This window comes from Ochotona princeps, chromosome 14 (assembly GCF_030435755.1).
Source record: "Ochotona princeps isolate mOchPri1 chromosome 14, mOchPri1.hap1, whole genome shotgun sequence".
NCBI lineage: Eukaryota > Metazoa > Chordata > Mammalia > Lagomorpha > Ochotonidae > Ochotona > Ochotona princeps.
The window spans coordinates 27,826,242-27,854,129 of NC_080845.1; the positions used below are offsets into that span (position 1 = coordinate 27,826,242).

General features: G+C 50.1%; 2 protein-coding genes across 2 annotated transcripts; one reads left to right on the forward strand and one right to left on the reverse strand.

Moving 5' to 3' along the window:
* Positions 1–2,090: 2,090 nt before the first annotated feature.
* Positions 2,091–10,895, reverse strand: SEC61B (SEC61 translocon subunit beta). Its single transcript, XM_012925796.2, has 4 exons — positions 10,761–10,895; positions 10,518–10,615; positions 6,858–6,959; positions 2,091–2,358 (listed from the first exon to the last, which is right to left on the reverse strand). Exons 1-4 carry the CDS (start codon positions 10,761–10,763, stop codon positions 2,271–2,273), a joined length of 291 nt encoding a protein of 96 aa, XP_012781250.1. The 5' UTR covers positions 10,764–10,895; the 3' UTR covers positions 2,091–2,270.
* Positions 10,896–11,147: 252 nt separating this feature from the next.
* On the forward strand, positions 11,148–14,908 carry ALG2 (ALG2 alpha-1,3/1,6-mannosyltransferase). Its single transcript, XM_004581170.4, has 2 exons — positions 11,148–11,541; positions 13,894–14,908. The coding sequence occupies exons 1-2, from the start codon at positions 11,194–11,196 to the stop codon at positions 14,794–14,796; spliced, it is 1,251 nt and encodes a 416-aa protein (XP_004581227.2). The 5' UTR covers positions 11,148–11,193; the 3' UTR covers positions 14,797–14,908.
* Positions 14,909–27,888: the final 12,980 nt, after the last annotated feature.

Genomic DNA, 27,888 nt, shown 5'->3' on the forward strand with positions numbered 1-27,888 from the left:
CTGGACCCGCGTGGGAGACGAGGAGGAAGCTCCTGGCTCCTGGCTTTGGATCGACTCAGCTCTGGCCTTTGTGGCCACTTGGGGAGCAAACCAGTAGATGGAGGATTTTTCTGTAAATCTACCTTACCAATAAAAATAAATCTTTAAAATAAAAAATAAAACAATATTGGGACTTACAGCTATCAGTCAGCAGCAGGTATAGCAAGGTGTCCCACCAACCAAACAGCGCCCCCCTGTGGCCACAGCTTCCAGCCCAGGGAAGACACAGCTCCTGGACAGCGGCAACCCTTTTCCACTTGCACAGGATCACTTTCACCATCGGGCTATCAAACTGAACATGAGGGGGGAGCCCCACCAGTGACTAACCAAATGAAATCCAGACTTCTTCCCTGCACCTAGAAACCATGAAGATATTTCTTCCCTACACTAAACAATCTGCAAGATCTAAGGACACCGGTTTTCTATCATCGTTTTTTTCCCAATAAAGTATCCTTCATCGAGAGCCATAGGACACACTTCTTCATACAATGCTCTAGCAAATCTAGACAGCTATTTTCATGGTTTAAATCTCTGTGGGCCCGGCACAGTAGCCTAGCGCCGAACGTCCTGTATGAGCACAGGTTCTAATCCCAACGGGCCCGCTTCCCATCCAGTTCCCTGCTTGTGGCCTGGGAAAGCAGTCCAGGACGGCCTAAAGCTTTGGGACCCTGCACCCGCGTGGGAGACCTGGAGAAGGAGCTGGACTCCTGGCTTATGATCAGCACGGCTCTAGCCGTTGCGGTCACTTGGCAAGCAAGTCAATGATGGAAGAACTTCCTCTGTCTCTCCTCCTCTCCATATATCTAACTTTCCAATAAAAAGTTTTTAATACAATGTAATCAATGAATAAAAAGAAATAATAATAAAAAATAAAAAAAAAATAAATCTTTAAAAAAAATCTGACACTGTGATCCTCAAGCAACTTCACAGCAAGAAATTTAGTAAACATTTATGAAACCACTTGTGTTCAAACAATTGTCCTTAAATGGGACATTGCTTTGTGATTCTGCACTTCCTAGAAGTCCTGGACTCAGCAGAGGTTCTATCCAGGAGTCCAGGGCCCCTGGAACATGCTGCCATCTTTGTGCGGTTCTTGGTACTGCCCTACCGGAATCTGAATGTCTTTACCCAGGATGATCACATAAGCCAAATAAAACCTCAAAAAGCTTGTACTAGGGGCTGGAATTCTATCAACTCAGGGCAGAAATGCTAGTATTTTACCCAAATTAGAACGTTCAAAATTCAGTCTCTGAGATTAAAAACGTTCGAATTAAATTCTACTCCTACACTAGGAGAGGGGGCTAGCTAGCTAGGTTACAACACCAGGTAAGATAACGGCCACCTGCACCCAGACAGGATTGCTCAGTTCCTGGCTTTGGCTGCCGATTCCAGCTTCCCACAGTGCAGACCCTGGAAGGCAGTGATGGTTCAAGCAGCTGGGCCCCTGCCACCACTTTGGAGAACTGGACGGCAAGCCCAGATCATGGTTCTGGGCGGCTTCCAGAATTGCCCAGGCCCAATCAGTGCAGGCAGCAGGGGAGTGAGCCAGCAGATGGCAGCTCTCTGCTCTGTGTGTGTGTGCGTGTGTGTGTGTGTGTGTGTGTGTATGCATATCCACGTGCCTCTGACTCAGGAATTATGAACTTTTTTTTCAAAGGGGAGGAAGAAGCAACAAAGTATTATCTATGGTTTCAAAGACAAAGAACAGAATGCACAAACTCTTCATCCAAGATTTCCAGCTTTTGATTTCTTTGCTTGTTCCTCTCCTGGGTACCAGCTATCTCTGAACATAGATAGGTCTGGGGAAATCACAGAAACATTCCCTTGAAAACCAGAGTATCCAAACTGACAATCACCAGGACAGAAATACCTTGAAGAAAATCCATGGCCAACGAGCTTACCTTGGACTTCAATGGCTCACGGCATCACGCGTTTGTCAACTGAGCAGAACACACCATCACAAGACACATTTTGTACAAATTTACTTGTAACTCTAAAAGCAGCAAGGCCCAGAGCCCAGGGACTGAGGAATCTGCAATCAAGACTTGGTATAAACGAATTAAAAAGTTTATTAGTTGTAGAAAAAAAACAGATTCAACATTAATTCGTACGCTCCCTGTAAAACAACAAGCTTACAGAAACTTTTTCGTGCACAGAAAAATCATTATACTTTTGGTCCAAGATCTGCTGGGTTGCTTTTTTCTTCAGATGATGGATGAGTACAGCTGAATCTATGAACGCGTGTACTTGCCCCAAATGTGCAACATGAACACAGACGCGATGAACAGAAGGCTCATGACCAGCACAGGAACGGGGCCGCTGGAAACAAGGAGAGAGGCATGTTTACTTGGTAAGGGCACAGGAGTACATGTGTCCTATTAAAGTCTGGCAGGGGAAGCGGGAGGAATCACCTGGAACATCATTTAAAACATTTTAAAATCCTCCTCAGCCATGACTGTGGCTAACTGGAGGGTGGCATGGTGGTTTAGAAAGGGATCCTTATCTTTCAATAAAACCGAAATGAGCACAAAGAAAATGATGTCCCCTCTGACCGATCTCTCTAGTTTCAAGTATTTGATACTTGCCCAAAACGAAGAAACATCTCCCGAACTCTTCAAGTGCACATGATCCAATTAGCAGATGTCCCCTCCCCTCAGAGGGGCACCTACTTACAGACAACCTCACGGAATTTACAAAGTATTCTCCTATGCATGAGAATTTCTGCTCCCACGAAATTTCTTCACCAAGCACTGACCTCATGACAAACCCAATGAAAACTATGGCTCGGAGGTCACGGACACACAGCTACACAGGAGACACTGGAACTCAGGCTTTCCAACTCCACACACTATGCTCATCAGACTGCACTGGGTCCCCATCTCCAAAGCGCAAAGGCAGCGGCTGATTTTATCACCAGCCTTTCCCGGGGACGGCTTCTCTGCATTGAGTCAGTGTAGGAGCTGCTCTAAGAGGGAGCTCCTGGCCCGGCAGCGTGGCCCAGCGGCTAAAGTCCTCGCCTTGAAAGCCCCGGGATGGGCTCGGCATTGTGGCCTGGTGGCTAAGGTCCTCGCCTTGATCCCATATGGCCGCTGGTTCTAATCCTGGCAGCTCCACTTCCTCTCTATCGCTCCTCCTCTCAGTATATCTGACTTTGTAATAAAAATAAAAAATAAATCTTTAAAAAAAAAAAAAAAAAAAAAAGAAAGCCCCGGGATCCCATATGGGCGGCAGTTCTAATTCTGGCAGCTCCACTTCCCAGCCAGCTCCCTGCTTGTGGCCTGGGAAAGCAGTTGAGGACGGCCCAATGCATTAGGACACTGCACCCGCATGGGAGACCCGGAAGAGGTTCCTGGTTCCCGGCTTTGGATCGGCGCGCATCGGCCCGTTGCGGCTCACTTGGGGAGTGAATAAAAATGAATAAATCTTTAAAAAAAAAAAGAGGGAGCTCCTGACTTCACACCTGGGGATGACACCACAGGGCCCGCCTCGTTGATGCTTCCTGCCCAGACGTCTCATGCCTCACATAACCTCCCAGATACAAGCAGGGAGCGAAGACTGCAAGAACCACAGGGAAGAATCTTCACAGGCCCAAGGCAGCTGAAGCTACCCCGGAGGTTCCTGGGCTGAAGGACCATGACTGGGCACAAAATGACACTTGGAGACCAAAAGCCTTGCTATGCTATGATCTCATTCTTCCTAAATGTGTGCAATCACCGGAACAAAGCAACAACAAAGGACGTGGGGAGAGTACCGCGTGCACCTGCTCACGCTCAATACTCTGAGATCACGTTAGAGGAACAGCAGCAGCACCTGCCTGTCAGTTCAGCTCCCGCAGTCAGAGGGCAGGGGCCTGGAAGGCATCAGCCACCCACACACTGGCAGTGGCCCCATGCCCTCAGCAGTAAAGCGACAACAGTCATCTCCAGGGTAGCACAATTATTAAACGCATTAACACACATGCAACTCAGGCTCTGGAGAGTAGGCAGGAAATGCTGTTATTCTCAACCTGAAAACATGCTAAACTTTTTTTTTTTTTTAAAGATTTATTCATTTTATTACAGCCAGATATACACAGAGGAGGAGAGGAGGAGAGGAAGATCTTCCATCCGATGATTCACTCCCCAAGTGAGCCGCAACGGGCCAATGCGCGCCGATCCAATGCCGGGAACCTGGAACCTCTTCCGGGTCTCCCACGCGGGTGCAGTGTCCCAATGCATTGGGCCGTCCTCAACTGCTTTCCCAGGCCACAAGCAGGGAGCTGGATGGGAAGTGGAGCTGCCGGGATTAGAACCGGCGCCCATATGGGATCCCGGGGCTTTCAAGGCGAGGACTTTAGCCGCTAGGCCATGCCGCCGGGGAACATGCTAAACTTTTTGAAAGACAAGAGAAAGCTCTTAGAACCAGACAGGAAATGGTCAGCGGGGATGCACTTATACCTCACTGGGTGGGACACAAAGATTAGTTACTCCTCACTGGGGTATGGAAGATTTCTCTGCACACCCCTCCTAAACATGCTCACCTAAACTGTTGACGTATATCCTGTTAGAATTATAGTTAGACCACCCGAAAAACAGCCAGGTTCAGCGAAATCATGCTTCAATGCTATAAACTGCCAACGACTAAAATTAAAATAGGCATGAGACAGCTGAATAGCAATCTCAGCCATTTTAAGGTGTACCGAATACGGCTGAATGTAAACCAAAATTGAAATGTCTATGAAGAAGTCACAGGCTGTGGTTGGGAACCTGCATTTTCCTATTAACATACTGGTTAATCAATACCATGTCAATTAATGCCATAATGTTGTAAATGGTTGGAAATATTATGTTGGGACTTTTAATTGATTGGGATGATACTCTGCTGGCTCTATCTTCAGACCAGAGATGGTCTCACCAAGAAACCATTGAACTTACCAGGACAATGAGATGCTGGACTTTATGTTTGGTAAATACCTCCAATGAAAGAATGTCAACTGAATTTGAACTATGGAAATGCAACAAGGTGGAGCAATCCACCATGGGGGGAGGGTGTGGGGAGGGGCGGGGGGAATCCCAGTGCATAAAAAATGTATCACATAATGCAATGTAATTAGTTTTTTTTAAAAAAAGGAAATGCAATAAAAATATGTTTAAAAAATAAATAAATAAATAAATCTTCAAAAAAAAAAAGAGAAAGCTCTGCAAAGTGGATATGTAGCTAAGAATTCTCATCTGTGTCCTTTTGCCAAACACACCCACCTCTGGCAGAATAAAAATGTGGTTAGTGACACTCGGGCAAGCGCCTCCATCCAGCACACCACCAGCAAGCCCAGAGCCGGCCTGAGGCCAACTCAGCACACAGTGGCTTTCACCACCTGCTCACAAAAACAGTCCCCTGGAAGCCCCAAGCGGCAATTGGCTCCAAACAACCTTCTGAAAAACTTAGAAAAACCACCTCTAACAGAGACCTAAAGGTGTCCAGGGCCAACTCGCCCATCCCCAAGCCCCAAAATTACTTCCTAAATACAATCCCACTTAACCACACAAGTCTACAACGTAACAGGGAAAGAAACCAATCGATATATAAAAGCAAGTCTCCAGGCTCCCAGGGAAGCTTGGCACACTAGAGGCATGATCCAAGCCAAGCTGTGCTTCAAAGGAACTAAACTGATTCCAGTTAGTGCTAACTGGCCTCTGCTACCCAACAGGCAGGGAAGTGTGTGAGAGGACCTGGTCCACCCCTTGCTGTCTGTCTGCAAGCAGCTCACTCTGCATGTCTGAATCGCAGATTCCATATCTCAATTGTTCCATCTCAAGCTGGCATTGCGGCACAGTGCAACGTGCACTGCCAGCATCCCATGTGAGCACCACTTCACACCCTAGCCGCTGTGTCTGATGCAGCTCCCTGTTACTGACCCGAGAAAAGCGGGAGAAGACAGCCCAAGTGTCTGGGTCCCTGTCATCCATGTGGAAGACCTGGATGAAGTGCCTGGCTCCAGAATTCAGCCTAGCTCAAGTGAAGAAGCACAGGGACAGACCTCTGTCTCTCTCTGCAACCTTGACTTTCAAATTAATAAGTAAAATGTTAAAAACCAAAACGTAAACAAAAGGCACACCTCCCATCTCACAGGATGGCTGGGTTGGGCCAAGCCGACTAGGAAACAAGTGTTGGAAGTCCAACGCAAATCACCTTGCACTACACCAATGAGGGCGGTCCTGCCAGGCAGGAGCTGTGAGCAGTGGCTCCCTGGGGCCTACCACAGTGAACTAGAAAGCCCAGGGCACAGGGATGGGGTGTCCCAGGTGCCCACTTCCCATCACCCCGGGAGTACCCCCAGGCCCAGGTCCTGCCAAGTGTCAGACCACCCTTCCAGTTCTACTTGCCGCTGACTGCAGACCAGGGGGACGCCGGGACCTCCGGTTCCTCAGGCTAAACAAGACCTTCCATCAGGCCAGTCGCCATCAGCCGGCACCTTTAGGAGAGCTCAGAGAAGCCACAGCACTCCTGCTCAGATGGACACTCCTCTCTCTGTGCAGGGCAGCAACACCCGACCAAGAGCAAGGCCCTCTCACTGGGCGCGTTCCCTGCAGACTCCTCTGTCCCCCACACTGAGACAGTCGTGTGGAGACCTTCCCTCTCTTCACTCCCACCATGAAGAGACGTCATCTGGGCCCTAAATTCTCTAACCCACTGATCAGTGGGCAAACCCACATGGGCCCTCAGGACACTCGAGAAGCTTCCACGTGCTGTGCATCTCACTGGAGTGAGCACGACAGGGGCAGAGACAGCGCTGGGCTATTCTGCTGACCTGGGGCAGCCCAGTCACTGCCAAGACTTACACTTTGAGCCCAGGGGAGTCTTCAGTGTAGAACCGCCACATGCCCCCCGTGCCCGCCGAGGTTGTGCGGCCGGCGCTCCTTGTCCCACAGCTGGCATTCTTCCTGTTGGAGACGACAAAGTTACTGAGGGCCTGTCACGGTATCGCAACAAGCGGTGCCCAAGAGTCTGTGAGCAAAACTTCTTGGCTGGCACACACTCCTGTAAACCAGGACCCCCAGGGGCTGAGCCCCAGCATACACTGAAGTACAGAACACACTGCACAGTTGCACAGTTGTCACTGTAACCATGTTACAAACGAGGAACACGAAGTTCAGCAAAGGTTAGGCTGTGTCTAAGATGGCACAGCAGGCTGGGGCCAGGTTGGGAGGCAGTCAGTGCTGACCGTAAGCCTAGCCACACTGGTCCACACCAGCCATGCCAGCCTACACCAGCCACGCCAGTCCACAGCAACCAGCCATGCCCACACCAGCCACCCCTCCCCAGGAGAAGTCAAGCACTAAACTCACTTAATGCCCTGAATCCATACCACCTGATCTTAAAACGGCAACTTTGAAAGGCGTGCTGGAAAATGACAGTATTCACAGCAAGACAAAGAGCAGGATGCCTTTTCTACTCAGGTCCTGCAGATCGGAGCGTATGTTAGGAAAACTCGCTCTGAAATCCTGACAGCAGCAGCACATGGACGAAGCAGGGCAGGAAGGCTGTGGGAGGAGCAGCACAGAGCAAGCGCCCCGGCACACAGGGCACGCAGGGGCACGGGCCAGCACTTCCTGTGCTGCCCAGGGTCAGACATGTTATTTACCCCATGGGGAAAGGTTCCCTCTTTGTTCACCAGCAGGAGGCTGAGCCAGAAGCCCCATGTGGCCAGGGCCAAGCCGGGTGCTCAGCCAGGACAGCACTCAAGCACTTTCCACTGTTCCCACAAACCCCTAGCTCCATCTCCTGCCTTGGTCTCCTAGAACCACAGGGGCCCAGCACAGCCTAAGACCTCTTACATTGGGTGAGACGTGCGACACTGCACAGCACTTGGAAACCAGGGCCCAGGAACACCAAGGCGTCCTTAAAAAAGCCCTACTCCCTCACTGGGCAGCGGCGCAGGGGTTCCCAGCACAGCCCACTTCTGGAACCTCTTACATCTCTCTGGGATCCACGGTACCCTTCCTGTCTGGCGACTGCACACCTGCCTCCCTCGTCCCTGCCCTGGCACAGCCATGGTTTTCACAACACCTTGTCTGGCTGTTCCTCACCAAGTCCAGCACCCTTTTACCATGCCGTTGTGCCTGGGAAACCCATTCTTCTCTGGGCCCTTGCTTACTGAGGTCTCTACTCAAAGACCACCTGCTCTGAACAGCCCACCTAAACAACTACCCCACTTCACTCTAACCTCTCCAATGTCTGGACGCTCAGGTTTATTTTCTTTTCCATAGTCCTTAGAAGTTCCACTACTTATTTGCTTTGTTTCTGGTCTGCCCCCCCCCCTGGGGAGACCAGAATCTGTTCACAGATTAATCCTCCAAGCTGAAACAGCACTTGGCATGCAGCAGGGCCCCAAGAATGATTTATCAACTATCTAACATTCCCGTCTCCCACTAGCCCTGCATGAACGCTGCCGCTCAGCCTGTTTCCCTGGCTTTACTGCTCCTGCCATCCTCACAACTTCCCTTTGTGATGCAAAAAGCATACCAAGACACTAACGCAGACCTACCTTCAACCCTACACCATCTGCCATCAGCACCCCAAGCGAGGGGAGTACAAACCTGCAGACCACACACGGACTTCCTGATAGCTGACCACAAGCATCCAATTCCTCCTCCAACATTTCCAAAGCATTGATATCCTCTTTGCACATACTCACAATATTACAATAAATACTTGATTTGTACCAAGAGTCTAGAAGGGATGCTCCAGGGTCTCCCCATGGACATCATCATGGTTTGCCTAGGGACACTGGCCTCACCACACTGGATCCTAAGACATGACACCAAAACTCCCCATTTCAAACACTGCAGAAGGACTATTTCATTTTTATTCGATTTGATTACTATACTGATATTCAACAAATACCTACTTTTCTCTTTAGAAATTCTCAGATTGAAGCAGGCATTTGGCCAAGCCAAATGTTCATAGCTGAGATGCCTGGGGTCAACTCCCAGACCCAGCTCCCTAGTCTAACTTTCCACCGATGCAGACCCTGGGAGGCTGAAGGGGATGGTTCAAGTCAACCCATCTCTGCCACCCACCCACATGGGAGACCTGGGCTGTGTTCCCAGCTCCCAGCTCCGGTACTGCCTGCCACAGGCGTGTGGGGAATAAACCAGCAGATGGAAGCCCTTGTTGACTCCTGAATAAACTTTAAAAACCTAAAAAGAAATCCTTGGATGGCCCAGCTCAGTACCTCACTCCTCCCTCTGTTGCTAACCAAGCCTCTTCCTCAGGACAGGCTTTCCATTCCAGCCCAGAGAATCCCGGACCCCTAAGTGTGGGGGTAGGAGACTCCCAACCGTTCCCAGTCATCTTCCTGTTTTGGTCAGGCTTTCTTGACTCTGAGCTGAAATGCTTTACCCAGGTTCAAATCCCTGTTTTTCTACTCCTTCACAAGGGCCCAGGCAGGTTAACACTGTGGCATGGCACATTAAGTGTCCACCTGTAGCGGCTGGTGTCTTGGCTGTTCCACTTCTAGCTCCCTGCTCATAGCCTGTGAAAGCAGCAGAGGACAGCCCAAAGCCTGAGCCTCGCACCCACTAGGGAGACCCAGAAAAAGCTCCTGTCTCCTAGCTTCAGACTGGCTCAGTTTCAGCACTCCAACCGTTGCAGTCATTTGGGGAGTGAGCCAGCGGATGGAAGATCTCTCTGTCTCTGTCTCTCTCTCTCTTTGTAAACTTACTTTTCAAATAAAAGGAAATCTCTACCCCCAAAAAGTTAAATTAAAAGGTTCCCGAGGCAACAGACTTCCTTGGTTCCTTCTCATCTGTTGCACCAGAATCTAACGGTGAGAGATGGGTCAAAGGACAACATGGGCAACCTCTCCAACAAACTCTATCAGAGCAAACATTGTGGCACGAATAACATGCTACCAGCAGCTCCCACTGCCTGGCTGGCAACAGGCCTCAGGGGGAAACCACCCCAGCCAGCGGCCCTGGTGGCTCCTACAAGTCCTGGTAGGTCCAGCAGTGCTGGTTCTCAGGGGTCAGCGAGGAGGGAGGCTGGGTAGCCGTCTCCTGCTGCCCTTCTTAAACAACACGCAGAGACCAACAGTAAGTGAGCAGAGGGGGAATGCATTGGGATGGAAGTGCCCCAGAGGTGCGTTAAGGAGCGAGGGCCTAGAGTAGACCCGAGGACCGCTACCTCGGGGCGGCAGAAGCGGAGGAAGGAACCGGAGACTTTCCAACAGGATGTAAATTCCGGCATAGGACTGCGTGGAGCCTCTGGGTTTGGGTCTAGGAGTGTACATTAAAACTTCACCCAAGGAAGCAGGGGTCGCTGGGGACGCCCAGACGCACACGCCTAGGCCAGGCTCCGGTGTAGACACACCGGCTTAAACACGACTGACCCCACTCCGCAGAACGCCCGCCTCCCCGACAGGGCTGCAACCACTGCCGCCCCACCCGGCCCTGGTGTTTACCGGACCCTCCACGCCGAGTCGGCTGCAAGCGCCTCACCTCTGCCGGACCGTGGATCCCGCCGCACGGGCGGCCACTGCCTTGCTGGGGGACCGTCCCGACGAGCCCACGTTCGTGCCGCTGGGGGTCGGACCGGGCTGTAAGGAAAGACAGACCAGTGAGCGCCCGGAGCCAGACCCGGGCCCCCAGCTCCGACAGGGGGGAGAACACGGGAGCTGGAGGCGAGGGCCGGGCCTCAGGTGGGCCCGGGAGAGGCGGGCCGGGCGGCGGGGGTCGCGGTACCATGCTGGACACTGGAGCGGAGCCGGACGCCGCGCACAGCACCTGCCGGAGGAGAGACTTGCAAAGGCCCCGCCCCCGGGCCGCCTGGCAGGGGTCCTCGCCGGCGCCCGGGACGCCTGGGCTATCCTAGGATATGCCTGTAGACATTCTGCTCCACAGGACTTGGTTACCCGCCGACCTGAAGTTAAAGAGCTTCCGTTTCCCTCCAGTTCGTGGCACCTTCCTTTCCAAGTCCAGGTTCCTACACCAGGGAGGTGGTAAGTCAAGATCGGACGAGAAATTTCCTCCGGCTGTTCTTAGGCGCCCCCAGCTTTGCGCTGATGTGGCCTCACAGTTTCGCTTACGCGGCAGGGCCGCTCGAGGACCCCGGCGCGGCGGGGCGGAGCTTGCAGGGAGGCCCCGCCTCCCGCGCGCCAGCCAGGCTGGCCCGGTCATGGCGGAGGAGCGGCGGCCGCCCGAGGGCCCCGGAGTCGCGCCGTCCGTGCTGTTCCTGCACCCGGACCTGGGCGTGGGCGGCGCCGAGCGGCTGGTGCTGGACGCGGCGCTGGCGCTGCAGGCCCGCGGCTGCCGCGTGAGGCTCTGGACGGCGCACTATGACCCGGGCCACTGCTTCGCCGAGAGCCGCGAGCTGCCGGTGCGCTGCGCCGGGGACTGGCTGCCGCGCAGCCTGGGCTGGGGCGGCCGCGGCGCCGCCCTGTGTGCCTACGTGCGCATGGTCTTCCTGGCGCTCTATGTGCTGTTCCTCGCCGACGAGGAGTTCGACGTGGTGGTGTGCGACCAGGTGAGGAGGCGTGGGGTGGCGGAGGGCAGCAGCACCCTGGCGGCCCCCGGAGCCCGGGGGGTGCCTCCGCCTGGTGCCCTTCCTCCGGGTCGCTGGGGGAAGGGAAGGGTGACGACGCCGGTGCGCCTGGGAACCCGCACTGGGACACGCTGGCGTGCACAGTCAGCCTCAGGCACCTGTCACAGGTGGACAGCTCGCGCGTGGAGACCCCTCCTCGCCATCGTCTCTGTCGCACGTCCTGTCCCCTGCTCGCCATCCTGTGGGATCCACCTCCGGGCCTTGTTCCCCCCTGCCATATCTGAGTGCTGACACCCAGCCGAACACCTCGTTCCCCCACCCCACATCACCTTGGCTCTCTGTGGGTTTAGGGAGAATTCCTAGGTCGCTTTAGCAAAGGATGTCCACCTGCTGTCCCACTTTTCTAAGGTGTTTTAAAATGTCCTTCCTCCTCCGTTAATTTATTTTTTAAAGCAACATAGACTGGGGGCTTTGTAGGATACAGTGTATAAAGCCTGCCTCCTGAAATAGTCCCTGCTAAGCTTTTCCAGAAGTTGTCTGTGACTGCACCAACTTATGTATGTGTTGCCTTCCCTTATTTGTAAATAGCAGGGACAATGACATACCAGCACCTGGCTGTCTTTCATCAGAGATTTCTGCTGAAAAATCCTAATCTGTCAATATTACAGACCACTTTTACTCTTTGTCATGGATTGTTTGTGGTATCCATTTATCTCATGCAGTCAGATTGGCCATCCTTGGTTTTTAAAGTTGAGCTTCTGCAAGCATGTCCTGAGTAGATTCCTAGAAATAAAATTGGTAAGTCGAAAAGCAGTTCCTTTTTTTTCCCCCCTAAGATTTATTTATTTTTATTGGAAAAATCAGATATCCAGAGAAGGAGAGACAGAGAGGAAGATCTTCCATCCACTGGTTGACTGCCCAAGCGGCCGCAATGGATGGAGCTGCGCTGATCCGACATCAGGAGCCAGGAGCTTCTTCTGGGTCTCCCACACAGGTGCAGGGTCCCAAGGCTTTGAGTCATCCTCTACTGCTTTCCCAGGCCACAAACAAGGAGCTAGAAGGGAATTGGAGTAGCCAGGCTACAAACTGGTGCATGCAGGACGAGGCCTTTAGCCACTAGGCTGCTGCACCAACCCCAAGCAGTTCATTTGAAACCTTAAGTTTATTTATTTGAAGTCAGAGTTACAGAGAGAGATCTTCCATCCACTGGTTCTCATCCCAGATGGCTGCAACAGCAAGGGCAGGGCCAGGCTGAAGCCAGGCGCTTCCTCTGGGTTTGCCAGATAGGTGTCAGGGGCCCAAACACTTGTTCCGTCTTCTGCTGCTTTTCCCAGGCGTATTAGCAGGGAACTGGATTGGAAGTGGAGCAGCCAGCACTTGAGCTGGTGCCCAAGTAGGATGCCAGTGCTGCAGGAAGCAGCTTTACTAGCTATGCCACAGTGCTGGCCCAGAAGCCCTTTCTTTCTGGACAAGTGTAACATTTACCAGGCATGCTGTCTGTGTCAGTATGCAGGAGGCAGCTGAGTCTGTGGTAAGTAGAGAAAAAATTCTGGGTTCAGAAGTAGGAGACCTGACCTGGGTTCTGTATGTATTGCTTCACTAAATGCCTTCGGGTGGATTGCACGGGATTCCTAAAGCTCACCTGCCCCGGGTGTTAAGTTGGGGATTAACTGACTTTGTAAAGACTGCCCAAAAGGAAAGTTGATAACTAAAGCGGCATCTACTGCGTGTTCAGGAATGGCTGTGAGCACAGACTGTATGCTAACCGCTAGCGTTTTTTACATTCTAGTGCATTGTCAATCACAGAATTTTCAGAGGTCTTGCACTACAGCTGCCCCGGTGCGGGAGATGACTTGATTGCAGTCAGTTTGCTGAGCAGATTCCAGCCTGACCTTCTGCAGTGACAGAGGCTGGGGCATAATCTGCAGTTCCTGCCTTCGGCTCCTTGGCAGGAGTGTGACCTAGAGCCCCACTGTCAGTGTGGCAGGCACCAGCCTTACATGGCAAGCAGGCACACGGAAAGATAAGCCAAAGTATAAAATACCATTGACAGTTTAAGCACTGGGAATAAAGGATCTCACTGTTTGGGATAAATAAAATATATTAAAATTATTTACCTTTCAAAAAGCTTTCTAGCACTGTTAGGTTTTTATTTGCTTTCTGTTAAAAATTTTGTTCCAGAGGAAGCCACTAGTCTTGAAGCTCTCCATGGATCACACTTATCTAGCAGGCAAGCACAGAGCAAATGGGGACTGGTCCATGAGGAGCTGTGCTCCGGCTTCAAAGCTGAGTTGGGCAGTCACCTAACCCCGTGTTGACCTCTGCTCTGACCAGGTGTCTGCCTGCATCCCGGTGTTCAAGCTGGCCAGGCGGCCCAAGAAGGTGCTGTTCTACTGTCACTTTCCAGACCTGCTGCTCACCAGGAGGGACTCCCTCCTCAAGCGGCTCTACCGAGCCCCAATTGACTGGCTGGAGGAGTACACCACGGGCCTGGCCGACCGCATCCTGGTCAACAGCCGCTTCACGGCTGCCGTCTTCAAGGACACCTTCAAGTCCCTGTCCCACATAGACCCCGATGTCCTCTACCCATCTCTGAACGTCACCGCCTTCGACTCAGTCATCCCCGACAAACTGGACGACCTGGTCCCCGCGGGGAAAAAGTTCCTGTTCCTCTCCATCAACAGATACGAGAGGAAGAAGAACCTGGCCCTGGCGCTGGAAGCCCTGGTCCAGCTGCGCAGCAGGCTGCCCTCGCAGGACTGGGAGCTTGTGCACCTGATTGTGGCAGGTGGCTATGATGAGCGAGTCCTGGAGAATGTGGAGCACTACCAAGAACTGCAGAGCCTGGTCCAGCAGGCTGACCTTGGCCGGTCCGTGACCTTCCTGCGCTCTTTCTCAGACAGACAGAAGATCTCCCTGCTGCACGGCTGCACGTGCGTGCTCTACACGCCGAGCCACGAGCACTTCGGCATCGTCCCCCTGGAGGCCATGTACATGCAGTGCCCGGTGGTGGCCGTCAACTCGGGCGGCCCGTTGGAATCTGTGGTTCACAGCGTCACGGGCTTTCTGTGCGAACCTGACCCCATGCACTTCTCAGAGGCCATAGAGAAGTTCATCCATGAACCTTCTTTAAAAGCCAGGATGGGCCAAGCTGGCAGGGCCAGGGTGAAGGAGAAGTTCTCCCCCGAGGCATTCACTGAGCAGCTCTACCAGTATGTCACCAAACTGCTGGTGTAGCCGGGCGTCTGAAGTTAACAGGGCTGTCTAGGGGTCGCAGATCTAGCTTGGGACCCCAAAACGAAAGAACCTGCAGCCCAGTGCAGACATTTTTATTTTAGAACTAAACTTGAATCTTTTTTTTCATTAATTCTTTTTATCTAAACTTGAATCTTGAAAGCCAGCCATGTTCCTACAGACCACACGTCTCTGCTTTTTTGAAAAAATGGCTATCTTTTATGTTATAATCATTCTGAATCTTACCCGGGTTAAAATATGATACAATTCCACTTTCAGCAGAATACCTGATTTTCTCTGCATTGTAGCTGCCTATACATTTTGAATCTTGTGCCTTAGTTTGCTTTGATAGTTTAAATGTGTTGATATCAAAGTTGATTTGTCTGACTTCATGGCATAATGAGGGCAGGGTTCCCTGCATAAACACACTGTCATCGGTTGCTTTTTTGGTTAGTCCTGCCTTCACCAGGACGCATGGCAAGAGTGCCCTGTTACTGGTTTTTATAAACATGACTTACTGTGTTTTTACACATTGGGACATGAAAGTAGAAGAGTTTGGTATAGATATTAACAATAAAAAAGTGAAGTTTTAGCCTCTGTGATCCATTCTGATACTTATTGAAGATACCTAATCCTGGGGCCAGTGTTGTGGTACAGCAGTTTAAGCCTCCACTTAGGACACCAACATCCCACTTGGGCACTGCTCGGCTTTTAAGTCCCAGATGTTCCAATTCTGATCCTGCTTCCTGCCAGTGCACCTGGGAAAGATGTGAAAGATGGCTTGAATGCTTGGGCCCCTGCATTCACATGGGAAACCAAGCGTAAAGCCGTTGGGGAGTGAGCCAGCAGATGAAAGATCTCCGTAACTCTACCTTTCAAGTAAATAAAAGTAAGTCTTGGAAAAAAGTGATCAAATCTGAAGTCAGAAATCAGTGTTGGCGTAAGAAGGGAATATTGTCACATGTGGAGTGTACATATTGTTGAGAGTGGTTTTTTGTTTTGTGTTGTTTTAATGAAACAGAGCTTCAGTCCACTGACCTAAATACTCGTGACAACTAGAACTGAGCAAACAGGTGAAGCCAAAATCAGGAGTTCAGAATACAACCCTGTGTGGGAAGCATGGACACAGCTTTTTTTCTGAAATTTTTTAAGATTGATTTATTTACTTTGAAAGAATTACTAAGAGAGTGCAAGAGAAATCTCCAACAGGTTCACTGCCCTATGGTCACAGTGGCCAGTGCTCAGCCAGGCTGAAGACGACTCCATCCTGGTCTCCCACATGGGTGGCCAGGGCCCAAACATTAGATCACCTTCCACTGCTTTTCCCAGGCCGTTAGCAGGGAGTTGGATGGGAAATGGAACAACCAGGTCTGAAAGCAGCATCCTCCTGGTATGCCAGCATCATAGGCAGCAGCTTTCCCTGACATGCCACAGCACTGGCCTGTGGTCCCAGCTCATGAGCCATCAGCACTGCTTCCCAGGGGCTGTGTGGGTAGGAAGCTGGAATGAGGAGCCAGAGCACAGAGCCTGAGCTCTCCAGCACAGGATGAGGGCGTCAACACTGGGCCAGGGGACATGCCCTGTGTGCTCAGTGTGCTCTCTTATGCGTGCTGTGTGTACTGAGCATTTATTGTGTTACTGAGGGTGTGCTGTGTGTACTGAGCGCGTACTGTGTGTTCTGTCTATAGTGAGTATATTGAGCGTGTACTGTGTACTGAGTATGTATTATATGTGCTGAGCACATACTATGTATTGAGTGTGTGCCATGTGTACTGAGCATGTACTATGTGTACTGAGCACATAGTATGTGTACTTAGTGCATGCTGTAGGTACTGTGTGCTGTGTGTACTGAGCATGTATTTGTATTGAGCGTGTGCTGTGTGTAGTTGGTGCATGCTGTGTGTACTGGGCATGTGCTGTGTGTAGTTGGTGCATGCTCTGTGTACTGTGCATGTGCTGTGTGTAGTTGGTGCGTGCTCTGTACTGGGCATGTGCTGTGTGTAGTTAGTGCATGCTCTGTGTACTGGGCATGTGCTGTGTGTAGTTAGTGCATGCTCTGTGTACTGGGCATGTGCTGTGTGTAGTTGGTGCATGCTCTGTGTACTGGGCATGTGCTGTGTGTAGTTAGTGCATGCTCTGTGTACTGGGCATGTGCTGTATGTACTCCAGTCCTGGCTCAGCCACTGCTGCTGTGAAGCTTGTCTTGAACCTCTCCTCACCTATTGGGCATCATCTCTCCACACACACTAGTCCTTCCTAGGTCCCGGTCAGTCCTGCGTCTTTGTTTCCTCTTGTTCTAAGTGTGAGTATTGAACTGAAAGCAAGTATCATTATACCCTAAAAGCTAAATTTGTTTTAAAAAAAAAAATAGGAAAGGTTATTAGCCATAGGTTCTGCATGAATGAACCCTGAGAACACAGATTTGAGAAATGCCCACCAGCTTTGGGTGCAATAATCTCTGCTTCCACTCCTTCTGTCACATGGGCTGATTGTGCCCCTGCCTCCTGGGATGGCTGGTGGGTTGATCATGTATGTGAAGTGCTTAAAAATAGCACATGGCACATGGTGTGTAAATGCAGTTGGGCCAGTGTGGTGGCTCCACTCAGTCCTCTGCCTGAAGCATCAGCATTCCATGTGGGTTCTGGTTCAAGTCTCGGCTGCTCTGCTTTCCATCCAGCTTGCTGCTTCTGACCTGGGAAAGCAGTGGAGCTGGATGGCTCAAGCCCTTGGCCCTTGTGTGCATGTGTGAAACCCAGAAGAAGCTCCTGGCTTTTGGCGTCAGATCAGCTCAGCTTCAGACGTTGCAGCCATTTAAGCAGTGAACGAGCAAATAGAAAGTATCTTTCCTTCTCTCAGTAAATCTGCCTTTCAAATAAAAATCTTTTATTTAAAAAATGTTGCTCATCTGCAACTTGGGGATATTGGGAAGTAATGCATTTGTTCCATGTCAGGTCCTAACATGCTGTCTTGTTCTTGGGAGATTATTGAACTCTCAGTTGATAATATCTTTATTAAAAATATATATTTATTTTTATTGGAAAGTCAGATATACAGAGAGGAGGAGAAACAGAGAAGAAGATCTTCCATCCACCGATTTACTCCCCAAGTGGCATCAATGGTCAGAGCTGAGCCAATTCAAAGTCGGGAGCCAGGAGCCTGCTTTAGGTCTCTCATGCAGGTGCAGGGTCCCAAAGCTTTGGGCCATCCTCCACTGCTTTTCCAGGCCACAAGTAGGGAGCTGGATGGGAAGTGGGGCAATTGGGATATGCCCATATGGGATCCCAGTGCGTGTAAGGCAAGAATGTTAGCCACTAGGCTACCTCTCTGGGCCCTCAGTTGATAACATCTTACGTGCATCCAGGTCACAGTAGTGATTTTAAGAAAAAACGAACCAAAAAAAAAAAAAACTGCCCCCAAGAGAACTGTCAGATTTCCCATCTTTGGCAGCATGAGAAGCTGGGTTGCATTGTTGGTCTCAGGGCTGCAAAGGACTACTGTCCTGGGCAGCAAGCCGTGCCTGTTTTGTGGCTTGGTGCCTGTGTTTGTGGGAGCTACAACCTTTCCAGAGGAATGCAGTGGTCCCGACAGCTGGATGTAGGACAGACAGCATCAGTCACACTGTGGTCCGTAACAGCTGCTTGCCCACTCCAAGCACTTTGAGGCAAAGTCTTGTAGAATGCTGTGCATGGGTTCACACACTTTTAGTGCTGCTCGTTGTCCTGAGTCCCTGTGGGAAACAGACCTCTCGGGTCCCAGAGGGAGGCCGAGCCTGACCTGCCATGACCTTCCAGCTCCTGACATGCTCACTCCTGCACCTCCAATGGAGCCCTGTCTGTGGGAGGCACTCACAGTTTCCAAAGCTAAGATGGAGTAGGCGTCCAAGAGACGTAGGGTGATGTGGGTGAATGGTCAGGAACCTTATCAAAAGACATTCCAACACAGCATGCTCCCTTCTCCTTGCATCTGCTCGAGTGGTAAAACAGAATGTTATGTTCACCAGTGACAGTTACAACAAAGTTTTATTAGAAATGAGAGGCAAGGCAACCAACTGACTGGCCGACTGGCCAGCCGGGACCAACACCCCTTACCGGAGTGTGGCCCCAAACCACACATTCACAGAGTTTTTATAGGGGCAGTTTGCAACAGCTTCAAAGAGGCAATTTACAATAGCTTATAGGGTGAGGGAGGAAAGACCTCACATTCCTTGTTTATCTCAGCTGGGCAGCCCCTGTCTGCCTCTTGTCAGGTCTGGGCTCCGGTCTTGGAGCCACCTGTGACACTCCAATCTTGGAGTTATCTGTGGGTTAACTAGGCTGAAGCCTTGATTTATGAGGACTGGGGGGGCCATTGGCACTAAAGGTCACATTGGCCAATAGGCCTGCAAGCTCACACAGTTTCTTAGCCTAGCAAGTAAAACAGGAGTTGCAAAAGCAAAAAGAATTTCAGTTAGCAATGAGCCATGTTTACTGCATTTTGATTTCAGCTCTACATTTTGTGGGGGGGATGATGAAATGATGAACACTCAAAATAGAGCTAGAGGTATAAAATGGCAGCTAAACACCCTGTCTGTGTCTCACCGTCTGGAGGCTCTGATTGCCAGATCCCTCCACCTGCACCCCTGGGTCTGTGGACAGTGTGGGGTGCAGTGTCTGGTGCGGCTCCTGCTGCGTTTGCACCTGGACAGTGGCTCCCTTTCCCACTTTCCTCTGTGAGGCAGACCTTAAACCCGATTTTATACCTAAGCTCAGGCAGTTAAAACACATCCAAGGGCCCACACCTGAAAGGGGACCCAGCCAGGATTCCACTCGTCACCAAATCCACCCGGAACTCCAGATGGAATTCCTCTGCCTGTTGGAAGAGCCACCCAGCAGCTGTTGGCCATCGAGCCGTGCTGGGGCGGGCCACAGAGTGGCGCAGCTCTAGTTGTCTTGCTGCCTCTTAGCATCCTTCCGGCTGACAATCTATACACACGTGGCCAGTGCAGCTCTCCAGCTTTCCAAACCCTTCCCCGGACGGCAGCTGGTTCCAAGTCCCCTCCTCTCCTGCCGCCTCCAAGTGGATTCCTTGTCCTTCGTCCCCAACCACAATGGTGGGCAATTTTGTGCTGTAGTGACGGAGACTGCCACCTTCCTAATGCCAGGCGCCCCCAGGCCTGCAAGCAGAGGGTGGGGGAGCTTTGATAGCGGCAGGCTCAGTCTCCAGCGTCCTTGATGAGAGGGAGCAAGCAGGGATTCTGTCCCTGACCCCACCCTGCATACTTTTAAAAAATTCACTGTTTTTCCCCTAAGGAGAGTTGATACGACGAAAGAAACTAAAACTAAAGATGACATGTTTTCCCAGTGCCGTCTGCGCTTCCCATGAATGCTCCATGTGAGATGCAGAGTTTGTTCTCCGTAACAATCCCTATTACTGTATCTTGAGGTGGCACCAACTCTTTGTCATTACAAAAGCCCAGAGAAAAATCATTCACTTTAGATTCCAAAAATAAATTTTTACAAAGCAAAAATGTCAAAAAAAAAAAAAACCAGACATGAGAAAGTTGCAAAATCTCCCAGTGGTAACCAAAATAATAGTAATTCTAAAAAAGCAAAATCACTAGCAGATAAGGTTTGTTTCCACCCAATTTACCGAGTTAAACAGCATGCTGCCAGCCAGATGTTACACCTCCTTTGCATTGTAAAGCTTGAAAGCCTGACTCAGCACTTCAGTAGAGTGATGCAATACCACGTATCAGGACACGGGCACTAGTATTTATGATGTTTAACGTGATGACTGTGTTAGAACACTGCTGGCTGCAAAGAACAGAAAGTCACCTCTAATTTAGGGTAAAAAGGAAAAATGTAGAAAGCTGCAGGGAAAGATTGTATAATTCAACAAGAATTTGAACAGGGGAAATGTAGAGCTACGGCTAGGCTTAACGTTCAGACAAAATCAGGGACTTGAAAGCCACCAGATTACCTCTCCCTTACAGACCATTGCTTTGTCTTCACTGTAGACACGTTGCTTCCTTGTGGGAGGAAGCTTGGCCAGCACCAGCAGCCAAGGTTTCCAGCTTACTATTTCTACCACCAAAGAGAGGCAAGAACGGCATAGGACTGAGAGAGACCTTTCTTGGTCCACGCGTCTTCCCTTAGATTCATAAAGCAAAACCCAAAAGTAGGGTGCTGTGTATGGCAGGCTCAAAACAGCATCCTAACCCTGACCTCATCAACTGGGACCAGGATCCAGGATTTCCCAGAACCAGAATCCCACGGAGACAAGAGCAGGGGCATTCCTGAACAAGGAAAAGGAAGCAGAAAAGTGATATGTTGGGTGTCCTCTCCAGTATTCCGGAAGGAGATCTTGGGAAGACTGACCCCAAGGGCTCAGACACACAAGACAACCCTTCCCACGCATCTTGCCATCATCACCTCCACCTCGACAACTGTACTAATGCATACTTCTGACCTACGTTGTAGAGGTAATGGAGATGGAATTATAACACTCTCTGACTTGTGTAATCCTGCATACTTGATAGTCACACTTCCCAACATGACTTTCTCTCTGTCTGCAGTTATATAATCTTGTGATTTTGAGTTGTTTTTGTTTGTGGGAGAAACCTTGGATATAAAGTCTTTTTTTTTTTTTAAGTATGGTTCTTTTTTTAAGATTTATTTATTTTTATCGGAAAGACAGATATACAGCGAGGAGGAGAGACAGAGAGAAAGATCCTCTGTCCGAGGATTCACTCCCCAAGTGACAACAATGGTCGGTACTCACCGATCCAGAGCCAGGAGCCAGGAGCTCTTCCGGGTCTCCTGTGCGGGTGCAGGGTCCCAAGGCTTTGGGCTGTCCTCGACTGCTTTCCCGGGCCACAAGTGGGGAGTTGGACGGGAAGTGGGGCCACCGGGATTAGAACCTGCACCCGTATGGGATCCTGGCGCATGCAAGGCGAGGACTTTAACCGCTACGCTATCGCACTGGGCCCTTAAAGTCTTTTCTTATGCCTAGCATTGTAGTGCTCTGCTTCAAACCACTGATCACGTGGTTCTAGTTTGCTCTTACACCCGTGTGCAGATCTGTGTACACGGGGTACTCTGACAGTTCATGGAAAATGTGTGCTATCTTTGAATTCCATTCTTCCATGAGCTTGTGGAAGTACCAACCCTATATCCTTTCAACGTTTTTTTAAAAGATTGATTTATTTTTATTGAAAAGTCAGAATAACAGAGAGGAGGAGAGACAGGAAGATCTTCCATCCGATGATTCACTCCCCAAGTGAGCCGCAATGGGTCGGTGCGCGCCAATCCAAAGCCAGGAGTCCAGCTCCTCCTCCAGGTCTCCCACGCGGGTGCAGGGTCCCAAGGCTTTGGGCCGTCCTCAACTGCTTTCCCAGGCCACAAGCAGGGAGCTGGATGGGAAGTGAAGCTGCCGGGATTAGAACCGGCGCCCATATGGGATCCCGGGGCGTTAAAGGCGAGGACTTTAGCCACTAGGCTGCTGTGCCCTCAACCTTTTCTTTTGAAAAAAGATCGCTTTCCCTCTACTCTTCATCTTTTTTGATCCCCACTGATATATGTTATTATCCAATTATTTCAATATAAATAATTTCTCCCAAATATTTCACACTTTTATCTGAATTTTCAGTCTGTCTGCCGCAGCTGGTTGAACTCACCTCCGTACAATCAGCTGGCCTCAGGCTGCTTAGCAGTTTTTATCTGCCACTCCTGAGTTAGATAGGATGTCCTGTGGAACACATCTTTGCTTAGCATTTTCCAGAAAGAATATATACATTTGCATAATTCCCATTGTGTTTACATATAAATAGCTCCATCATATTTTTTTAAAACTGCCTTGAATCCCTTTTGTTCTTTCAAAGCTTTATAAATTTGTTGTCTTCCTCGGGGAAGCATTTCCAGTAGAATGTTCCTTGCTTCAGGAAAAAGGTCTCTGCGATTATATGCATGTAGAAAGGGATTCATTCTGTTGGTAATGTAACAGGAACAGTAAAACAGAGGCATGAGTCATGCTGAAGCAATGAAAAGTATATCCAGGTTAACTGATCCCAGGAATCTTGAGGGCTAGGGAATGCCATGGTACGCCATGAGTAACACTTTTTGAGACCTTTCTATACATTCACAACTTCCTTAGGTCTTACTCTACATACACAGCCTCATTCAGTGCTCACAGCAGCCCCATATCATTGGTAAGATTTTTCAACCTGTTGTAACAAATGAGAAAAAGTGGATCACAAAGAACTTCATACACCAAAACTTGGTGCAGGCACTTTCGCACTGAAACAGCCAACTTCCCTATCATTGCCCACAGCTCCGACACCACAGGCAGGGAAGGGCAAAAGAAAAGCAACTCCTACATCTTTTTCAAGGCTGAAAAACAGCAATACATCGAGCTCTACCCAAAGAGAAAGGAAACTTTCCACCAACCAGAGATCTGCCCTGCTAGACTGTTGGAGGTCTAGCCAACTGAAAGGCACAAAGCAAGGGCACTTTGGGGGGTAATCTGGTTATTGTCCATGCAAGGGCTCAAACCCGGCTGTTGGCTAGTATCCAGGACTCATCACGGAATACTCATCACCTCATCAATTCATCCTCCTCAACTGACAGGCAGAACAACATCCAAATATTCATTGCACATCTGTGCCGGGCAGATTATCCATTAGCAATTCAAATCTGGCCCCGTGCACTGGCCGTTCCCGCTAATGCTTCTGTTTGGGTGAGATGCCTTGTTGTCTACGATGGATAATAAAGCAACTCGCTCTAATCTTGAAGAACAATCAACCCATCTTGCAAAGGTGACTAGCTGTGTGTGTTCTCGCCCTGGCAGCCTCGGAACAATGGCCCCATAATGCACTCGACTCAGCTGGCAGTGAAGGCCCATCCTGATTAGTATCCATGGCTGGTGTCAATCACCATGGGTTGCACCATTGTCCTCTGGTCCCCAACACAGTTTATTTACAGGAAAACAAAGGCTTTGGAGGGGGGGGCTATGGCTGCATCCCAGAGATTGCAAAATAGATTGAGCTGTCAAGCACACAAAGTAGATGAAGATTAATGAGTTGTGCGGACAATAAATATGAAGAGATGACCATGAATATGCTAATGAGCATTATCCATATACACCGTAATTGCTACCAAAATTAAAAGGTAGCATGAAGAAGCCGGGGTCACGGGGCAGGAGTGGGAGTGGGGTGGTGATGGGGAGCTTATTCTCAGCTGTTTGAGTAGCTCACCTCGATGAGGCTCTCCACAGGTTTCCTTTCCCCATTAAAGCCACCAAAAGCAGCATTGTTCACAGTCAGAATAAGCTCCTTTTACACAGGATTGTAAAAGGGCGGAGGAGAGGGAAGCTGGACAGTTCCTGCAGGGGAAGGTGTAATTAGGAAAGGTGCTTTGCACAGGGAAGGAGTGCTCCTCTGTCAGGCTCCCATACCATCCTCCCTTCAGCCCCAGTTCAGGTAACCACCAGCATTACTATAATTTAGGTCAGCTTTCTGGAAGGAGAGGGTCAACCTTCCAAAGAATTCTAAAAACAAGTTTTCACAAACATAATGAAGACATTGAAGGTGAATGGAATTTTGCTGTCATGAATAATGTGACTTTGGGGGGTTGGTGGAAATCTAGATTCTATGGAACAGCTAGCTGTGTGTCTATAACATGCCTGAGTGCTACCCAGCTCAGCGACCAGTCCCCAGTCTTCCACATGGCAGGACAGTGTCCTCCATGCCCACTCCTCACCCCCTCTTTCTTCCTTTCCACCCTTGTGGGTGGAATTCAGGTGTGGTAAGAACAGGCCCCAAGGAGGCAGCAAGAGCTGTGAGGAACAGCAAGAGAAAGGTTTTCTTGACTGGTAAGCTCTCTGCCCTGGACAACCTTGGACCTACTCCCACAGAAATCTCCAGAACATCTTGGCCCCTCAAGGACAGAGCCTACAGCTGGGTCCCTTTGGCCTCCTCCAGATGCAGAGCCAGCAGGGTCTTTAGAATGAAAGGGTGAGGGCTCGGCAGCGTGGCCTAGTGGCTAAGGTCCTCGCCTTGATCCCATATGGCCGCTGGTTCTAATCCCGGCAGCTCCACTTCCTCTCTATCTCTCCTCCTCTCAGTATATCTGACTTTGTAATAAAAATAAATCTTAAAAAAAAAAAAAAGAATGAAAGGGTGAACTGGATAGAAGAGCAGTGAGAGATCAGGAGAACAAAGGCACCCAGGAAACTGCAGGAGGCTCACCAAGACCTAAACGCTGCCTGCCCAACAGGAGAAACAAACAAGAGGGAATTCTGTCCAGATGTATGAAACAACCTCACTCAGGCCAGGGAAACAGGTGCCTCCCTAGGGCACTTGGTAATGGTGAGATGTAGAAAGCTGGAAGCCCAGGGACAGGCATGGCAGCACTAGACTCAGCTGACCAGGTCTCCTCCCAGAGGCAATGGCCAGCAACTCTGAAGCCACTGCCTGTGCATCCTAGGACTGAACAACTCAGCAAGTGCCCAGCAGACGGTAAGAGGTAGGGTTCTCATGGCCGGACAGGCCTGGATGGGGAGGAGCTAGGATAGGCCATGTAGTCATGGTACAAACTCAGGTTTAACTTCACATGGACCCAGAGGGGAGGTTCGCAGCCACAGGTGCACAGCCAGGTGAGTGCACCATCTATATCCCTGCCATGTCACCCCAACATGTGCAGAAGTAATGAACTGCACCAGCAGGCAGCAGCCTCTTACCACACAAACACACCCACTGAAGGCACCAAGACCAGGAAAGTGGTCCTCTGGAGCATTAATGAGGGCTAATTGGCATGGCCATGTGCTTGGGATGCCAAAAGCCTGCCGGAAAGGGAGAGGGACTGCCTACTGGGAACAATAGTCCAGCAGTAGGGTAGATGGAAGGTGGTTGGGAGAGGGAAGGTGGGAGGAAGTGTGAGGAAGGGGGGCTCAAAGGAGATGAGGTAGAGAACAGAAAATAAAAAAACGTTTCAGGGATATGGTTGCAAAAGAAAAAAGACAGCAAAGAGAGACCCCAGTAACAAGAGAAGCATCTTAGTAAAACAAGAATTCAGAATCCAGAGCTGACTTGAAGGAAAGGAAGAATAGCATCCCTTGTACACCTGGGGTCTAGCCTGGGTCTCCTGCCCACTGCACTGCTCGGCAGCTTCTGTGGGCATCAGCAGGCCCACACACGTGACAGACCCTGTGTGTGACCAGCCCTCACAAGGTGTGTGTTAAGCCATCTGGATTTGAAATTGGCAGCTGTGGAAGAGGCTACAGAAACTCATTTCTTGCACTGTGTTCCAGCCTGGCCTTGTGGGCATCAACAGCTCACGTGACAAGAGCCAGTGCCCTCCTGAGTACAGCTGGGAGGGGAGTTGGAAGGGCCCAGCTTTGCCTACAAAACCTGGTGTTTAGTGTCGTGTAGCAAGCAGGCACAGGCACACCCTCAGGAGCAGTTGACCTTTCTTCAAACGCGACTCTGCAATGCAAGTAAATGCTGCGTGGTGAATGGGATGCCCTGGGCCTTATGGACAAAAGCTCGTGTCAAGCCAGAGATTTAAACCAGCAGCCACAAACCCATAACACTAAGGAGGAATAGCTTCAGAACACATTTGTGGCAGGGCTATCTACATACAGCAAAGGCTTGGTATTAGGGGATATTATAGAATGATTTTTTTTTTTAAGATTTTTATTGTTATTGGAAAGCCGGATATACAGAGAGGAGTAGAGACAGAGAGGAAGATCTTCCATCCGATGTTTTTCACTCCCCAAGTGAGCCGCAACGGGCCGGTACGCGCCAATCCGATGCCGGGACCAGGAACCTCTTCCGGGTCTCCCACGTGGGTGCAGTGTCCCAATGCATTGGGCCGTCCTCTCCTGCTTTCCCAAGCCACAAGCAGGGAGCTGGATGGGAAGTGGAGCTGCCGGGATTAGAACCAGCGCCCATATGGGAACCCGGGGCTTTCAAGACGAGGACTTTAGCCGCTAAGCCATGCCGCCGGGCCCTAGAATGATTGTTAATCATTTTCTAGAAGCAGCAGCATATGGGAATATGAACCTAAGAGTAGTATGTCCCTACTCTCAGGAGATAGTCTTAACTCAGTCTGCCCCATCAAAATAGCATAGAGTAAGTGACATAACCAGCCGAGGTTTATTTTCTCACATTGTTAGGGGCAGAAGTCTGAGGTCAAGGTCCCAGTATGGGTACCGAGGTCTCTTCCTGCCATGCAGGTGGCTGTCTGCTGCTCATGTTTTCATGTGGTGGGGGGAGAGAGAGAGAGAGAGAGAGAGAGAGAGAGAGAGATGCCCTCCATCCCGAGGCCTCATCTAAATCTGATTTTCTTCCTAAAGATCCCAACATCACATACCATCATGTGCAGGTTAAGGCTTCAACTCATAAACTTAGGGAAGGACACATCTCGGTGTACAACAGAGTTAATGCTAAATAGATAACAAAAAGTCATGACACCTGAATATTATTTTCAAGTGCTTTGGCAGAACAGTCTTACAACTAAAAAGCAATTACAGAAAACTTTGAAAACCAATAACCAGCTCATAGAAACCAGTGAATCTGACTTAATCATTTTTACATTTCTTGAATCCACCTTCTGCTTCCCTCACAAATCCCTTCTCCAGTCAGCTTGACACATGCAGGACACTCTATACGTTTGCTGAATTAACATGAAAAATAAAATTGCTGTTACCTGCTAATACCTGCCTAACTACATGCGCATACAGTTCTAAGCCATTCGCAGAGAAATGCCTACAACTCATTATTAAGTAAACATAACCTGCTTCAAAATAAAAAACTAATGTTTTTTCTTCCTCCCAGAGTCAAGTATCAAACAAGAGACCCACCTGCTCTGTGTCCCAAGATGTCCCTCCTCTGTCCCTCCTTCCCCAGAACACCAGCCCTTGCACACAGCCTGCCCGCTCCCAGTTCTGTTGCCCTCATGGAAGACCCTGGCAAGGCAAGCCCTGCGGAGCAAACCATGCCTACAAAAGCAGTTAGATGGGAGTTGGCACACATGTTGTAGACCTGTAATGTTGTTGGAAAGAACCAGCCGTAGAAAACATTTACTTGCAACTAACTTGTAAAACTTGAAGAAATGAAAA

Bases quoted from the DNA above. Each gene is read 5' to 3' on its own strand.
- SEC61B (XM_012925796.2), bottom strand. The intron at 6,960-10,517 runs GTGAGGCGCTTG...CGTCTCCAACAG, and splicing joins GGATCCACGGTCCGGCAGAG to GAAGAATGCCAGCTGTGGGA. The intron at 2,359-6,857 runs GTAAGTCTTGGC...CCTTGTTTCCAG, and splicing joins GACTCCCCTGGGCTCAAAGT to CGGCCCCGTTCCTGTGCTGG.
- ALG2 (XM_004581170.4), top strand. From the start codon at position 11,194: ATGGCGGAGGAGCGGCGGCCGCCCGAGGGCCCCGGAGTCGCGCCGTCC. The intron at 11,542-13,893 runs GTGAGGAGGCGT...TGCTCTGACCAG, and splicing joins ACGTGGTGGTGTGCGACCAG to GTGTCTGCCTGCATCCCGGT.